At 47.0% G+C, this 18,098-nt stretch overlaps 1 protein-coding gene across 2 annotated transcripts in view; it reads right to left on the minus strand.

Annotated features, from left to right (window-relative positions):
• The window catches only part of MYH9 (myosin heavy chain 9), an 80,955-nt gene that overhangs the window by 24,217 nt on the left and 38,640 nt on the right, over positions 1-18,098 (minus strand). For both annotated transcript variants that reach the window (XM_074226832.1, XM_074226833.1), the window contains 4 exons: positions 8,119-8,146; positions 6,655-6,748; positions 2,292-2,384; positions 1,671-1,734 (listed from right to left, as the gene is read on the minus strand). In XM_074226832.1, coding sequence (XP_074082933.1) covers positions 1,671-1,734; positions 2,292-2,384; positions 6,655-6,748; positions 8,119-8,146 — 279 coding nt within the window. The remainder of the gene's footprint in view (positions 1-1,670; positions 1,735-2,291; positions 2,385-6,654; positions 6,749-8,118; positions 8,147-18,098) is intronic.

Raw genomic sequence — 18,098 nt, forward strand, 5'->3', positions numbered from 1 at the left:
ACTTAGATTAATGCATACCATGGAAACAATGTAAAGACTAACAGACTGCCTTCGGGGGGGGAGCAAGAATAGGGGTAAATTTGTAAAACTCAAAATAAATAAAATCTTTCATTGAAAAAATAAATCATATTACCAAAAAAACTATTCTTCAGAGTTGGAAAAAAATGGAAGCAAAATTCATCTGGAGCAGGCAGCTAGGTGGCATAGTGGATAAAGCAGCAGCCCTGAAGTCAAGAGGACCTGAGTTCAAATCTAGCCTTGGATACTTAATAATTGCCTAGCTGTATGACCTTGGGCAAGTCACAACCCCATTGCCATAAATTAAAAAAATTTTTATTAATTCATCTGGAGCAACAAAAGGTAAAAAATTATCAAGAGAATTGATGAAAAAAAATTCAAAGGAACACGGTCTAGCTGTACCAGATCTAAAATCATATTATAAAGCAGGAGTCATCAAAACTACTGGTTAAGAAATAGAGTAATGGACCAGTGGATTAGAGTAGGTACAAAAAAAAAAGTAGTAAAGGACCATAGTAATCTACTGTTTCACAAACCCAAAGACATGAGCTACTGGGATAAGAACTCACTCAGAGCCATCAAGCTCAAAAAAATGCTGAAAAAAAACTGGAAAATATGGCAAAAACTAGACAAAGACCTTTACCACATCCTTTACCAAAATAAAGTCAAGGTACAGGATTTAGACATAAAGGATGTTAGCACAGACCAATTAAGAGAACAAGAAATGTTCTATCTGTTGGCTCTATGGAGAGGGAAGTCATTTATGACCAAACAAGAAATAGAGAACATTATAAATTGCAAAATAGATGATTGACAATATTAAAAGTTTTTTCACAAATAAAACTAATGCAGCCAAAATTAGAAAGAAGGCAGAAAGCTAGGAAACAATTTTCACGAATAATGTTTCTGATAAAGGACTCATTTCTAAAATATATAACTGAGTCAAAATTTATAAGATTATAAAACATTTCCTAATTGATAAACAGTCAAACGATATGAACAGGCAGTTTTCAAAAGAAATTAAATCTATTTATATAGTCATATGAAAAAAATACCACAAATCATTAAATGCAAATTGTTTAAACTATGAGGTATCACCTATCAGATTAGCTAAGATGACAAAAATGGAAAATAATCAGTATTGGAGATGGGAAAATTGAGACATTAATGTACTGCTGGTGGAGTTATGAACTGATCCAATCATTCTACAATGCCAATATTAGGTCTATATCCAAAATAAATAATAAAAAATGGGAAAAGACTCAAGCATGTTCAAAAATATTTATAGCAACTTTTAGTAGTGGCAAAGAACTAGCAATTGAGGAAACTGAGTAATGGCTGAACAAGCTATGGTACATGAATGCTCTATAAGAAACCACGAGTGGTCAAACTTTAGGGAACCATGGAAAGAATTACATGAACTGATGTTAAGTGAAGGGAACTGAAGCAAGAGCACATTGTCCACATTAGCAGCAACATAGTGAGATGATCAACTATGATGGATACAGCTCCTCTCAGCTGTTCAGAGAGCTAGGACAATCCCACTACGGACACCACCATACACATCCAGAGGAAAAAAATACAGAATCTGAATCCAGTCAGATTCTTCCTCTTCCACCACAGAACCTGTCAAAGAGTCACAGCAAGGATACAAGTCTCAATATTGGCTCCCACGATGTAACCATTGACATCAAAGTTGATTCGAATGAACTTGCCCTGAGGAGAGAAAGAGAAATCAGAGAGGTTGACTCCTGTCTCTGGTCATCTCACCCTAGCTGGCAGAGCTCACTCATCTACTGGGCCCAGTTCATGTGCCGGCACTCCCGGAGGACTGGGCACAGCTCTATCCCTCTACAGTGGGCACCTGGCTCCTCAGCCAACTTCCTTCATGCCATTTCCTTGTCTCCTCAGGAAAATGAGATGGGCTAAGTATCAGAACTACACTTAGTAGGTATGAAAGCTGGACCATCTTCCCTTCCCAGAAAAGAATACCCGATCTAAAAGCACCTAGAGGCCAGGATTTTTGACTGAATAGAAAAGAATCAAGATAGCTGGTTCCAACAAACCAAGCTGTCTCCCATGGCCCCATATTAAGTGTGGGAGGGAGATAGGAGAGAGATACAAGGCTTCCCTCAAGAAGCTTACTTTCTAAGAAGCGTAGATGGGAATGCCCACCAGGCAGGAGTGGGCTGGGGAGGAGAGGTCTCCTACAAAAGGTAGCATTTGGGTTGAGTTCTGAAGGAAGCTTCAGGATGCAGGGGGGAGCTACTCACAAATCGGGAAGAGTTGTCGTTCTTCACGGTCTTGGCGTTCCCAAAGGCTTCCAGGATGGGGTTGGCCTGCAGCAGCTGTCGTTCCAGTTCACCCTGAGAAACAATCCAGATAATAGTGATGCTCAGTGACAAGCTGGGGTAGATAAGCCCATCAAACCAGGCATACTGAGCATAAGGGGCCTGCCCTCTCACTGGCATGCCTGCCAGGGCCTGGGAAAACCCAAGGCTTCTTGGGAGCTGGAATCGTGACCCTTGGTCCCCTGTAGAAATGTACATTTCCAGAAGTGCGTGGCTGCTAAACGTTGCCTTCAACCAACTGACTCGTTTGTAAGATTAGGAAACAGGCTCTGTAGAGGAGTGACTTCCTTGGTCAGAGAGTTAGTTTAATTGCTCTAGGAGGACTGAGACCTGGACTGCCCCAGCCCTGGCTCCTCTCCTGACTGGGCCTCTCTGGGGGTCATGATCAATCACTGAATCTCAGACCAAGCTTCTTCAATTAGGGACAATGCTGCCTGCATTGCCTGACTGTCCTGAGAATCCCAGGAAGGGGAGGAGGAGGTAAACCAACCTGTCATTGGAGAATTCCATAACTAGAAGGGCCCCCTTAGAGCCATCAAGCTCAAGGCCTCAGGCCCAGAAAGGTTTTCATGACTTGTCCAAAGTAAGTCAGGTGCTAAGAGATGATAAACATGGGCACTCTCAAAGTCAGCCTGTCCTCGTGTCAGGCCAGTCCTAGGCAAGGAATTTTGCCAGATGGCCCATGCGACCCTAATCGGCTTTGAGAACAGAGTAGTAACACCAATAGCCCCAGTCATTTTTAACACACTTTCTCATCCATGACCAAGAATGCTAGTTAGAGATGACAGCATTCCCATCATCCCCACCTTAGAGATCAGGAGCCTGGGTTGGCTCAGAGGTCAAGGAACTGGTCCAGGATTACAAAGATCTTGCCATCCATGCCACTGCCTTCAGTGTTTGTCTTCTTTGTCCTCACACAAACCCTGTAAGCCGGGGTTAAAAATCTCCCTTTCATAGCTAAGAGGTCAGAGGGCTACCAAGCGGTAGAGTGGGAACTAAGAACACTGGTCTCTTCCCTTCTAGTTCAGGGCCCTATCACCTTCACTGCCCCCAAGGTTTCCCCTCACTTGGGGTTCAGGGCTGGCCATCTATCGACTCATCTAGAATGAACCAGCAGGCCTATACTCATTTAGAAGGGCAGACCAAGCTCAGGCTCAGAGAGAAATCCAGAGGACTCATCATGGAAAAATGGATGAGCAGTGGTGAACTCCCTGTCTATACGCAACCTTCCAAAACACAAAACCCAGAAAACACAAATGTATCAAGGCAGCAAGCCTATCTAAGATCATAAAGAACAGTGGGACCAAATCCTCCTAGCAATTTTTCAAGGTGGCCAGATCTTGGGACCAGGATTTCAATAAATAGCTAATGCAAAAGAAACCTTGAATTTCCAGACAATGTGGATTAGAAGTGAATTTGTCTTCCCCATGAAGAGATGATCAACAAGCCAGACCACAGAACATAAAAATGAGAGTAATACTGCTCCACGTTTGTTTTTGGCACCAGCAGAGAGCCCAAACTTCCCACTCACTCTTGCACTGTTGAAGGAGGGTTGGCTTGAAAGGTTGGGAGGAGGCCTCCTTTCTACCCATTAGATATTACCTTTTAGCCACATGTCTAGGCATCCTCCCAGATAAGCCACCTAACCCCCTTTTCCTGATGAGGAGAGGTGGGCCCCAGGAGCCTCTACCTTCCCTTGTAAGCAAAGGAGGCTTCAAGACCTGAATCTATGAACAGGGATGCAGAAATGCAGCTGACCATACTCAAAAGTTCCACTCAAAGGGCAGAATGAATGTCACACTGAAAAGCTGGAAGACTAACTGGTAATTTTTCTTTTGTTTTTAATCTAATCAACACTGCAATTAACTATGTATAATATGTAATTATGAGCTCTTTAGCATATTTCACAGCTTCAACAAAGACCCAGAATGTGATGAACTACATGGGGGCTGGGGAGGGAGGGGAAGAGTATTGTTGGCACAGCTTAGCCAGGGGGACCTGCTCTAAAGGAGGCCCTCTGCATGGCCAAGCTCAAGGCTTCTGCCAGATTTTCCTCTTTAGAGAAAGGCCCTGCTTGGGCCCCTGTCCTTGCAGGCAGAAGGGACTTGGGCCCTGGGGTCACAGATGGGAGCTGACACAGTTTAGATATATGATGGATGGATGGATAGACAGACAGATAGATATAGGGATACACAGACAGCTGGATGGATAGACATAGGGATAGGTAGAAAGGTAGATGGATAGATGGATTGATATATAGGAATAGAGTGATCAGTTTTTCCTTATAAAGACTAAATGATCCACTGGCTTGAATAATTGGGGGGGGGGTCTGTCTAATCAAAGAACAAGGCACTTGGGAAATGACAATGGGGCTTGAAGGCCTGAGACTTCAAGTGTTGAAACTGAGGTCAAGTCCAAATGAAAAGGATGCCCAGAAACTTCCACTTTCTCCTCTAGGAAGCTTTCCCTGATTACTCCAAACCAAACAAGCTGCTCAAACTGGAGTCTCCTCTGCATTTTCATCTAGCAGCAGAGTCTATGTGGGGCCAAAAAGCAAGGAGAATGGCTACTTTGCCCCCCACTCCCCTCAGACAGAGGACACCAAGGGATTCAAGGAATATTTATTTCACTCGAACAAGACAAGTGTTTTTTTTTTAAATGCATCAAGACCCAACCTCATGGCTTCATTTTAAAAATAAACCTCCTAAAAAGTGAGAAATGGAAAATAAAAGGGGGTTGGAAAGAAAAATAAGTTTCTAAATATAACCACTAACGCCCCGTGGAAAAAAACATCAGATTCTGGCACTCAGAAGGTTCCACTTGGTTCAAATCCACAAGTCTGTTCTCATTAAGACATGAGAGTGCCCACACCGCAGGTCTGCATGCAAAAACACCTTCCCCCACTCCCCTTAATGAATATACTGCACACAAGCCACCAGGATGTCCAGGCATCCAGAGGAGGAAGTTCACCCTGAGAGTACCAAGGATACCCCTGGTACTGGTGACTTATAAGGAAGCTCAGAAACGTGGGTGCACGTGAAAAAGAGAGAGACACACACAGTCATGCTCAAGATTGACTGCCAACCCCCAACTGGAGGCTGAAGGCCTCCAGGCAAGGGCCAATCCTACCCACATCTGGCTTGCTATGAAGTGGGCAAGGAAGCTCCCAGGGGTTTCCATAGGTCCCCAAATGGGGATGTCTCAGGCACACTGGCTGGGCAAAACTCAGTTAAGGGGCCTGTGGAGGGGCTCACTGAAGAGCAAAGGCTGGGCCATGAGCCCCCACGCAAGCCACTCTGAATCATCGTCCAGAGTCTCAACCTCCCCTCCAAACAGTCAGTGAGCAGGGTCTATGAGGATCATTCTAGCCACAGGTGACATGGTGTGGAGTGAAAAGCCGATTGGGGGAAAAATTCAGGACACACGATGGGGAGAACACGCATTCCTGGTGCAAAACGTGCAGTAAACGTGCGGCTCACCTAGCGAGGACACGCCTGACGAGTCCGACCATAATCCACCAAGGGGGGGAAAATGCACGTGAGACAACTGGAGAGGCGGCCTCTTTCCTGGGGGGACAGCCCCCACTGGCGTTAGTGTCTAGCGTGGGCCGCACCACTGGACAGACCAGTCACAGGGACCTCCCCCACCAGGTCACACATCCTTAAGAGCCGCTATTGCCATCGCTAAAGAAAACCTAACACCACCCCAACACACATCCTGAGGCCCTCCCCTACTCCAGTCACCAGGCATGGTCTGTAGGGACTGGAATACACTGGCAAAGGTGGGGACTGGAGCAAAACAGGGCAAATAGCTCAAACTTTTGTGATATCTTAGTTATTTTGGCTAAATTGTTTTTGCCTTTTTTTTTAAACTGTTATAAGGGATGATTCTCCAGGAAAAAGGAGGCAGAAGACGACACTGGAAAATGTGACATAAAACCAAAATACATTGTTCCTTTGTAAAGAAAGAGGCAGGCCCAGGCCAGGAGGAGGCCCTCCTTCAGGAGCAGTGAGTTTCTCCACAAGTGCTGCCCACCAAGGTGACCAACATGGCCACCAGTGCAATAGCGACTCAGCACTCCTACAGAAGCCCAAAGAAGAAACACTAATTCTACATTCATTTCTCAGAGATCCTAGAGAAGACTCTGAGTCCAGAAATGCCAATGAACATGTGCTGCCCATCTTCTTCATTTTCTGAGATCTGAAATCCAGGATAAACCAAAAGCTTCGCTCGCCCTAATCACCTGCCCAAGAATAGCCAAAGGAAAGCAAGCCAAGGGACTCACCTGGTCCTTTTTGGTCTTGTGGGAAGAAGCCACATAAGCCAGGTACTGAATGACCTTCTTGGTGTTTTCAGTCTTTCCAGCTCCTGATTCTCCCCTGACAAAGAGAACCAAGAAGTGCTGAAGGGTCAAAGGCCATTGGGCTTCAGTTGCCCTTCTCTCCCAAGCCTCCCCCATTTCTCTATGGCTGCAGCAAATTGTTGGGTTGGCTCTTCTGGCCCACAGTCTTGTTCCCATCTCTCACTAATCGTCATGAATGGGTATCAGTCTGGGTCTTGGGCTTTCCTCTATTGATCTCCTGGCTGTAGGTTCTCATTCCCTTCCTATTCTAGTCTTATTGTCCTTGTCCTTGCCGATCATTCTGCTACTGTGACATTCTGAGGCCTTGCCCCGGCAAGATTCTTGACTTACTTCACTTCTCTCCCTCTTGTGACCTTTCCTTCCCTACAGAGTAATGGTCCAGAGTATTTGTTCCTCTCCTCCAAACTCTTCTCTGAGGGAAGCTGCTTTTTGCAGAGCCCTTTGTCCCTTCCCGTCTGGCCCATTCTGAATTCTGTCCTAAACCTAGATTCTTCTGTGTTTCTGCTTCAATTTGGGGGTCCTTCAGGATAGCAGGCCTTCCCAAGCAAAGAGCTTCTGAAACACCCAAGAGGAGCAGAGCTGTTCCTGCCATGCTGTACTCTATGCTATTGATGTGGATCTTATCCTATCTTCCTTATTTTCTGTTGTGCCTCTGCTTTAAACTCATCAATTCGGGAAGGAACCAAGAGTCATGGTGGCAGTCCCTCGACCCACATCTTTCTTTCCTTTTTACCCTGTTCAACAGCCAATGCCCCTAATAACCAGATTGCTAGCTATAGCCAAACACTGCATTGTGGAATCCCAGCTTAGAGTTACCCAGGGTCCTCAGGAGGCCTGGCAGAAGTAAAGTTGTGTCCATAGCTTGGCCAGGTCACTTGGCAGCTTTCATATCCAAATGGTTTAGGAATGAACTGTAGCTGCTGGGTGGGGGAGGGAGGTCAAAGGAACTCCAACTTGTTTAAGTTCCTTCAAAAATTTTACTTGGACTAAAAGTGAATGTTTTAGACCATTAACTCTTTCACTAAGAGAAGGTTTGTGATACTCTTCAGAAGGATCAGTGTTGGGAGTCTGATATTGCTCATACCCAGGTAAGGCAAACTTCTAACCTGGAGCTGAAATCACCCTCCTGAAGTTCTTTAGGGGAAGGTAGATGAGATCTCCCACTAGGAGATAAAGGCCATCCCCAATGAATGGAACCAGAAGCAAGGCCCAACCACTTGGGAAAAAGAATTTGGGAATCAGGTAACTCAAAAACATTCTGAAAAGGACAGAAATTCTTCATCATATGGATGACCCACAGATCCACCCCTTCTTGAATATGGGCCAAGTAAAGGAAGAAAACTGGAATAGACTATCAAGATGTTTAAAAAACAGAAATCCACTTACGTGCAGAGAATGGACTGGTCTTCTCGATCTGAAACAAAGGAAACAGGGGTGAGACAGATCAGAATGAGCTTCCGTTTCTCACAAAAAGCCCTTTGTGCAGCTCATGGAAAGAGAGTTCTGCCATGTCCCCAAACATGAAGCACAAGAGTCAAAGAAAGTATGGTCACGTGTCCCTGTGGGGAAGGTTCCTCCTTCCTCCCATGGCCGACTGGAGGAAAAATGCCCATTCCTTTACCTCTGGGGCTGATGCCCCACCTATATGGCCAAGAAAATCCCTCAAATCCTGTCCTAGGAATAAGCAGGAGAAACCTAGACGAAATACTGTGAAGCCTGCAGCCGTGGCCTGAGAGTGGGCTTTTAGGTCAAACAAACTGCTCCCTGGTCTTCATAAAGTCAGCTTCACCAGAAGAGGGAGGGCAAGATTTGATCAAATACCTAAGAGTAGATTTGAAAAAGGAGAAATGAGGAGGAAGGAGTCTTTCCCTAGCAATCTGCCCTGAGTCAGGAGCTCTACAGCTGCCACCACCCCCTCCTGCTGCCTGCTCCCCACAGTCCATTCCTCTTATCCTAGGTGGGCTGTGACTTCTCAGGCCAGTCCCCGAGGTGTTGGGCAGGGATGACTCCAGGCTTGGCCTTAGCTCCCTCCCTAAGTGCTGACTTGATTCCAATGAGCCCAGCTGGGGAATCATCAGGCTACTCCCAGAGGCCAAAATTCCTTCCTTTCCTCTCTCCCCTGGAAAGCCCAGAGTTGGACCCTGGAACACACCTCCCGGAATGCCCAAGGAGAGCCCAGCTGGCTGCCCAGCTGGCTCCAGGGACGGGGCTGTCAGAAGCCATCTGGGGAGTGAGAACGTCTGCCACCTGCATGGCCTCGGCAGACAGGGGCAGTCCTCTGAAGGGGGCAGCTCTAAGTCGCTACCTTTGTAAAGGTAAGCCAGGCCTAAGTGGGGCCCTTTCCATCACTCAGGTCACTGGTCCTTCAGCCAAAGTAAATGGGAGAGAGCAGGGGACCCCCTCTCCCTCCCCCAGGTCTGCTCCTGGTGCAGCTCTGCGCAGTCATTGCCTCCTGCAGGAATGTACCTGCGAGTCCAGGCAAGTCCAGCTAGGGGCGGACAGGCAGCCGCTACCATAAAAGGAAGCGCTTTCCCGGCGCTCCGAGAGCCAGGCCCTGGGAGAGCTGGAATTCTTCTAATTGTGTGAGGAGGAGGCAGAGGTCCAGCTGGCCAACAACAGGAAGCAGCTAGGGCCCAGAGAAGGTAGCTGGGGCTGGACACAAAGGGACACCATTTGGTGCCCTGTGGTCCGTTGGGCCTGGCGTCTGATCTTGGGGTGGTGATCTAATACCTTAACATTCCAGAAAAAGAAAGGGGAGGGGAAGAGGGGTAGAAAGAGAGAATGCTCCCCTGGCCTTCCTGGGGGTCTCGAGTCCATCTGGTAGCCCCAGTCTACTCAGACCCTTCCTAGGGATTGGCCACTTTGGGATACAACAGTTGGAAGGTCTCTTGCCCTTTTTTGCTGGTAATTTGGGATGCTTCAATCTCCATCCTTCAAGTAGCTGAGGTTCTCTCATTTTAGGTAACAGTGTGAACAGAAGTTTATTTGGTTTTTTTTTCAGAGTTAGATTTTTAATGGAGATAAAAAATGTCCACATGTTCTGTTGGATTATTTGCCCTAAAGGAAGCAGAGAGAAGCCAAGGGCAGGAAGCCTAAACAGCTTTCAAGACTGAACCATGGGTATATTCTAAGAGCTGGGTGGGGAGGTGGGGCTTCTAGCTGCCTTCTTCCCATAACCTTTGTCATGTCCCAAAGTTCCTGCAGACTCTCATGGGAAGACGCCCCCCAATATGGCTATGAGCTGGCATGCCGCACTAGGCAAGGCCTTCCATCTGAGCGGCTGCACCACCAGGATCCCACAGCTGGCCCAGCCTTGCCAACTGTTTTGCTTGCTCTTCTCCTCCACCTCCACCTCTACCTCCACCAAACTGAGCTTCCCCAGCTAGCAAAGCTAATCCTGCTCCCTTTGAATCAAAGATTTAACCTCAATGAGCCTGTTTCCACACTTGCCTTTCTCAAAGGACACTACCGTGGCTCAAGCCCTCATCTGGGCTTCTGGGGCCCAGGGCCTCCCGTCCAACAGCGCACTGGGGAGGGGACAAGAATTGCCTTCAGCTAGGGTGCTTGTGGGCTGGATGGGGGTGCTTCTCTTCCCACCCGTCTCTTCTGCAAGCCACAAGCACCTATTCTGATACAATCAGACATATACCCCGGTGGGTTAAAACCCCAAATACTTTAGTGTTGAGCTTATGGAGTGAAGTAACATCCTTCAACCATGAGTCAGGGTGCTCAGTGTGGGGTGGGGGGGAACAGCTCAGCACCCAGGTGTTGCCCTCCCTGTCGTCTTAGGGATGGCACATCCTCCAGACTTCCTCACCCACTTCTGCAAGAGTGCCTCTGGAACCATTCACAGCCTTAAAAGGCAAGCCACACTCTTCACAGAACCCTGACGTCAGCCCCAGCCGGAAGTGAGCGTAGCCCAGACAGAGGGCTGGGCCCAGACTCCCCAGGCTTGCCTGTGACTAACTCATTCAAAGAATAATGGGGAGCAACTCCCCCCCCCCGCCATGCTTCTGTCTGAGCTCCACAGCCAGGGTTCTTTAGAGAGGGGGCTGGGCCACTTCCAACTGAGATCAGAGCACAGCCGTCCAGGGCAGAACAACCTCAACAAGCCAGACGGACTGGGGCTCTGAAACAGCCCTGGAACCACCTGCCCAAAAACAGCTGTGGACTCTGGCCTTCCTGCCTGGCCCAGCCTGCCACGCTGGCCCGGCCGCCACCCTGCCTGCTCTTGTTTGAGGCTCCTCAAGCAGAACAGAGGACAGACAGTAATCAGAGAGGTGATAACACAGAGCTGACTTGAAGAGGAGTGCAGCCAAATAAAAAGATCTGTAAAGTACTACAAGAACAAAAGGGACTATTATGCCTATTGTCGTAAAAGGAGAAAATTCCAGAAGCAATTCTATTAAGTATTTACTAAGGGCCAGGCCCTGAAATAATCTAATTTGGAGATGTGAGTGAGAGACTTGGTTCCACTGGCCCCTCGCACTCCCCAGATCTCCAAAGCACCAGCTTCAAGCATTTCACTTCTATTGAGTGGATTCTTCATCATTAGATCCCGCCCTTCCCCCAAAAGGACTCAGCACACATGAACAATGAGGCTTGACCAGGTAACTCACAGAACAAAAATTCAAAATCTCCCGGCCTGGCATCAAGTCATTAGCAGCCTCAGGAGCCAATCTCAGTGAACCTTCATCAGAATTCTCTCCATCCCAACTTGCACCATTGACTTCTCTCGAAGAGATTGGTTTGAACTGTGTTAATGAGTAGGCCCAAGACCCTGGTTACAAGAGACAGCAATTCAAGAACCTGTCCTTTGACTATATGGCAGAAGGGAAGGACTTTCTGTGGCCTTCTTAAAAAAAAAAAAAATCAATACAATATTAAAAGGCGTGAGAGGGGCAGCCAGGCAGCACAGATAGAACACCAGTCCTGGAGTCAGGAGGACCTGAGTTCAAATCTGGATCAGATACTAGATAATTACTTAAGCTATGTGACCTAGGGCAAGTCACTTAAACCTATTGCCTTGCAAAAAACAAAACAAAAAGGGGTGAGAGAAGTATTACCAGAAAGCAATAATGGGAACTGCCAGTCTGACAATTAAGTAAGAATCCAAGGAACCTTGGGGAGAAGTGACTAGCCCACCCTAGTGTGATGGTAGGAGACTCCTTTCTTTTTTTTTAGGTTTTTGCAAGGCAAATGGGGTTAAGTGGCTTGCCCTAGGTCACACAGCTAAGTAATTATTAAGTGTCTGAGACCGGATTTGAACCCAGATACTCCTGACTCCAGGGCTGGTGCTTTATCCACTGTGCCACCCAGCCACCCAGGAGACTCCTTTCAACAAGTTCAGAGAAATGATAGGTCAGATGCCAAGGTCTAAAGGTCGACTAATGAAGGCAGCTCAAGGCAAACAGAAGGTACCCAAAGGATGTCAATGCTGATGAACTGCCCAGGAATCCCATAGGAAACTTGGTGAGTTCTGCAGAATGTGGCAACAGGAACAAATATCACCCAACAAATACAAAAGAGGGGCATGTTCCTGTAAGAATAGCAGGAAGCAAAAGCTGCCACAAAACTGAAGCTCCCTATGCATGCTCAGGACAAGTAAAGGGTCTTTAAAAAAAAACAACTTTTCTGGGAACAGATGATGAGAGAAGAGGGGTTACACGGGGCAGGAATATAATAAAGAGAAGGCAGAACTAAGATGGCTTTCATCTTGCTGCCTTCCACCAAGGAGAAAGTTCTTCAGGCTGGGAAAAGTCAAATTCAAAATGGTTTCCAGTCCAATGTAACTCAGTAAGTGGGGAGATTGGCAAAGAACAATCTAGACAGCCTTCCTGAGTCCAAGTTTCCAGGGTGGAGGGAAGATGGACATTCAAGGGATCAAGCAACTGGAGGACTGTATGAGAGCTGAACTACTGCCCAATGGTTAAAAAGAGATTCCCGAGGGATAAAAAACAAAGTACAAAAACCATCCAGCTTTTTTTTTTTTAAGGTTTTTGCAAGGCAAATGGGGTTAAGTGACTTGTCCAAGGCCACAGAGCTAGGTCATTATTAAGTGTCTGAGGGGTATTTGAACTCAGGTACTCTTGACTCCAGGGCTAGTGCTCTATCCACTACACCACCTAGCTACCCCAACCACCCATCTTTTAAACAGAAAAATGAAAACTAGATTCTAATTGTTTTAATGATGAACTTGGATGACATCATAGACAAAATTTCTAAAATGCATTCAATGGATTTGTGAATGCCTGAAATAAAAGCAATCCCTAAGAAGAGATAGTATCTCCTCCTATAGAATCAATCGTGCAAACCTATCCTATTTCCTTTTCTTACTGATCTGGAATGTGAGGAATGACATAAAGCAGGGCTATTCCAGAAGGAATCAAGTTCAAATCTGGGCACAGGTATTAGAAGTTGACAAGGTCCATTAGGGGGTTTGCCAGGAGAAGAAACTGCAGTTGTTTTGCCTATAGAATAAAGACTTAAGGAGGTTGGACAGCTGTATCTGAAATACTTTTAAGTGGAGGCTGCTCTGCTGGGCCCCAGAGGGTTAAGACTGGGAACAAGCTGGGTATGGTCAAGTGACTTTGCAAGGAGGTCCTACTAAAGAGTGCCATCCCAATGTGCTTTCAGAGGCTGGGTGCAGTGGGTGGCAGAGGAGCTAGTTCAAGGGCTAGGACCAGATGAGCACTCAACAATAGAATGGGTTCAGGAGAGGGTGCTCCAGGATTGGGTGTAGCTCAGAGCAGGTGCGCCATAAATCTCAGGACAGGAAGCAGGAGGCCAAAGGTGTCTTTACACCATGCTGGCAATATGACATAATTGCAGTGAGGTCAGCAATCCAAGGCTCCTTCCCCTTCAGCTTCCCAGCTTCCATATGACTCTCAAGAGTTTCCCCAGCCAGGCAAGTTCAACACTTATGGTATAACTGGTACAGATAGAAGTTTTCCCTTTAGGGAAGTGGAGAAGGGGACCCCAGACAGGAGGCATTCAACAGATGGAAGTGGGCCAAAGAACAGAGTTCCTCCCAGTGAGAAAGGAGTAAAAGGGAGGAACAATTAAATAACAGGGCAGAGGTTCAAGATAAGAAAGGAGAAGAATACTAAAACAATACTGCTGGCAAACCTGGTTCAGCAAACGACTGAGATCAGTTGGCAGGAAAGGCAGGCTTAGATGGGTAGGGCGCCCTAACTCTACTGGTGCCAGAGAAGACAAGACAGACAGACACCATTCTTGGGCTCTCTGGGGTTGGAGAAGGTCCAAGGTGTGTCACATCAGCATCCTTGAACAGACCCAGCTCATTATCTCTGTGCTGCCTCTCACAAGACAAGTTCCTTCTCCTGACCAGTTGAGACCCTTAACCAGGAGGGGTAACCCTTCAGAAATAAGGCCATTCCTGGCCCTAACAACCCAGCATTGACCATCAGAAGGTGATGTGGGGACATGAAGTCTAGAATTGACAAAATCTTTATCCCCCACCAAGTCGGGAGAACTCTTCAGAAGCCAATAAGGGAGAACATCCACTGATTGCCCTTGGTTTCTAGAGGATGGCATCATTTCTAAATTTGACCTGCTAAGTCAGAAGGAGCAGTAGGAACTACAAATAATAATGGAGAGAATCCAAGATCTCTTGGGGTGGCGTCAGAACTTCCAGGAATCTTCATGATTCTTTTGCCACACTAATCTTACTACAGAATCTTGGGTGGTGAAAACTCAGGGGGAAAAAAAAGCAAACAGCAAGATCCAAACAAGAAGAACTGACTGTTAGCCAAGGAAGGAAAATTACAGAAATGGCGAATATGTCAGGGATTGGTTGTTTGGGGAGGGAGGAAGAGAGAAATAGAGCAACTGGGCAAACTAGAAGGAATCATTAGTCCAATCTTCCCATTTAACAAGTGAGAAAGCTATGCCAAAATGGAAGAATGAACCATGCACAAATGTAAAATGACTAAAGAACTCAAAGAAAAACAGGAAACCATGAATGTACTGATGCAGAGTGAAGCAGGTAGAACCAAGAAGAACAGGACCAGAATGATGCCAATCTGAAGAAACTACCAACCACTAGGAGGGGACAGGTCAGACCGAAGAGGTCAAATGTTGGTATTGTTAGAACATTTACATCCAGATGGTTAAGGAGATTGTATCCAGTGACCACTAAGGGAGAGCCCTGCATAGTGGAGTCATTCAAGAGTTGCCTGTGAGTGTTTTCTATCAAAACAAATTGGATCCATTGCTAAAAATTATTACTCTAAAACACCCCCAAATAGTTTAAATTCTACAAGGGGCAGGAAGCAGAGCTAATTGCAATGGAAAAACACTATGTTCAAAGTCAAATATTTGAAAAGGATACACTTTAATCACAACTTATTTCTAAAAATAAGCCCAAACCCATTTTGCAGACTACCGGATAGGCATAAAAGCTCCAGAATGCAACCAAAGGTCTGCTGCAGTGGAGGTTACCCACTTGATCAGACTTTAAGGTCCCATCATTTTGTCATTGGGGGTTAGACCTGACTCCCAAAAATATGCTCCCCACTGTGAAGAATCCCCCAGCTCCTTCAAGCCTCTGGCAGGAGGTCATCTGGCCCCCCCACCCCCTCTTCCCTCCAACTCACTCTGTCTAGGCAGCTACATTCAAGTGTGATGGTAGAACAAGCAAGCAGGGAGTCCTGGGGCTGGCAGCAGAGGGGCCACATGAACCAGGAAGGGGCACCATCTACCTCTGGAGGGTCTGAAAGGTTCAGAAAATTGCTAGCCCCCCTGTCAGGGGGCCAAATTCCAGGTGCTTCAGCACACAGTGCTTCCTTTGTATCAAGACGGCAATGCCCCCCCACCTCGCCTCCTGGCCAGCACACGCTGGTCTAAGTGGAGTCCTCACATCTGCAGCTTCCTGCAGCGTCATCCTCACCCCCTTCTCCCTCCCCACTCTGGCTTCAACTAGGAGGCTTAGTGAGTTTGTCCAGATATATACAGTGGGGTGTCTGACAGGTCTCTCTAGATCTAAGGCTGGGACCTATAGCAGAGGCTTCATAAAACCCAGTTCTGCAGGGCTGCAGCCCAGAATGTAGATGATGGTTAGTCAGATGGGAGAAAAGTGGTTTCATTCCCTTCTCCCATAACTCCTGTTGGAGCATTTCTTATCAGGATGGCTGTGGGTCCCTGAGCAGAGTCAAAGGAGAATCCAATAGGGAATGCCCAATGGGCTACTAGAGCCAGAAACAGCCTACCTATCATCAACCGATCATCCATCAGGATGAAAAAGAGGACTGGACTGTGATGTGGGTTTGAATTCCAGGCCCAGCAATAATTCACTGTGTAATGTTAGATGTGTCATTTAAAAGCTGCAAAGGGATTTCTAAGAACCCTTCCAGCTCCAACATTTTATGATATTCTGTTTACACAAAAGGGTTAGTTAGTCACTGAGTGCTGTGTGGACACTGGCAAAGAACTATTTGCACAAACTCTTAGGAATTGACCACTTCCCATTCAGCTGCCACCACTGAGCAGAGGCCCTGGGGAGAGGAAAGGAAGTGGATTAACAGAGCAAAGGGTTAAATAGTTCTTGGATTAGTATAAGCCAGGAATGAAAGCAGACCCTTGCTGCCTCTCCCCCAGAAGTGCAGAATGCTTATTAAAATACCATAAACCCAGTGGAATAGTCCAGAATCTGGCATCCAAAGCAATTGACATGTAAGATTTTTCCATTCAGCAGCTCCAGAGGAGATAACGGGGCTAGGGTCAAATTCTTCAGCTCCCTGTTCATCTGTCAGAGCAAATCCTTGCCCACTGAGGGAAGCTCTGACTCCAAGAGATAATGTAGGAATGACAAGTTTTCAAAACAAGTCTCTTTCTTTACAGATTTCCCAGGGCAGCTCCATCTAGACAAATGTGAGCAACCCTGAACCCTGTAGAGACACACTCAGAGTGTGGAACACCATCCTGGTGAAACCCCGAGGTGTGAACTCAGTTTGTAGAGGCCTGCAGAGCCATCCAAGGCACAAGGCTGTAAAGCCTCCATTAAATACAGCTCTTGGATGGTGGGGAGCGGAGAATTTCAGGCAGTCATAACTAAGGCTCGAAGAGAAGACAACTGGGTGGCAAGGCCCACATACACAACAGAACAGAAAGGTCTGACCATGGGGGTTAAGAACACAGCCTAAGTTCCCTCCAGGGCCAGGATCCCATCTCTTTTCATTCTAAGATAGACAATGGGTAAAGTATGGTGCCAGAGAACAAAGAGAAGGTGGCCCCAATCCAGGCTTCAAGAGGCACAAGACCAACAGCGCAAAGTCAGAACACCTAAGGGAGAGAGACATAACCACATCAAAGCATGTGTTCTGAGTAAGGGAAAATCATTTCTGACTTGCTGGTGTGGGGGGGAACCAAGACACCCTAACAGAGGAGGCCACATTTAAGCAGGTCCTCAAAGAGAGGCAAGATTCCGGCAGAAGCATCTTGTGAAAAGAGAAGCTCCAGGCAAGGGGATGAGTGGGAGCAGAAGCATGAAAGGGGAAAAGAGAAGCTCAGATCTCCTTGATGAGGAACAGGCCAACCCTGAGAGGGAGGAGGCTGAAGTCAGGGGTGGGGGGAAATGGGGTGTCTAAGAGCCAGGAGAAACTGAGGTTGCACGTACCTGGCAAAGGAACACAGAATTGAGCTGGGAACACTGACACCAAACAAGAAGCGGGGCTGGCTACCCCAATCCCTAATGAATGCCTAATTCTTCTTCCATCCAGCCCCCACAGCCCAGACAATGAGACTGGTCAGTGAGGAAAGCATATGGATGATGAAAGGTCAGAGGAAGCTCCCCAGCGGCAGGAACTGGAGCTCAGGGTCTCATGCATTTCTATGAGGACCTTGAGGGAAGGAGAAGGGACAGGTTGGGGTACTTTGAAGCATCCAGGCAAGGACCCAGACAAGTCATGGCTATCCTACAGGGCAGGGTTTAGAAGCAGGGGGGAACAACACTGGACAAGGCCCCAAACTCTCCTTTAGTTTCGCTCCTAACACAACTGCCAAGCTGTTTGTTCCATGGTGGGGACCATGGGATGAAGTCAAAAGGGGATCCCCAAGTAAGCAGAACCAACAGCCCCTTGGTCCCCTCTTCTCTTTTTCTTCCCTGTTTCCCTGCCCAGGCCTTATCCTTCAGTTGCATACACACAACAACACAGAAAGGGGAAGATGTCCTCACTGTAATTCCCCTAGTCCTGCTACTAGCTCACCAAAGTACAATTTATTGTTCTAAAGAAAAGACACTGATCATAGCAGCCCTGTTTGTAGTGGCAAAGAATTGGAAATCAAGTAAATGTCCTTCAGTTGGGGAATGGCTTAGCAAACTGTGGTATATGTATGTCATGGAACAC

Source organism: Macrotis lagotis, chromosome 2, assembly GCF_037893015.1.
Source record: "Macrotis lagotis isolate mMagLag1 chromosome 2, bilby.v1.9.chrom.fasta, whole genome shotgun sequence".
NCBI classification, from domain to species: Eukaryota; Metazoa; Chordata; class Mammalia; order Peramelemorphia; family Peramelidae; genus Macrotis; species Macrotis lagotis.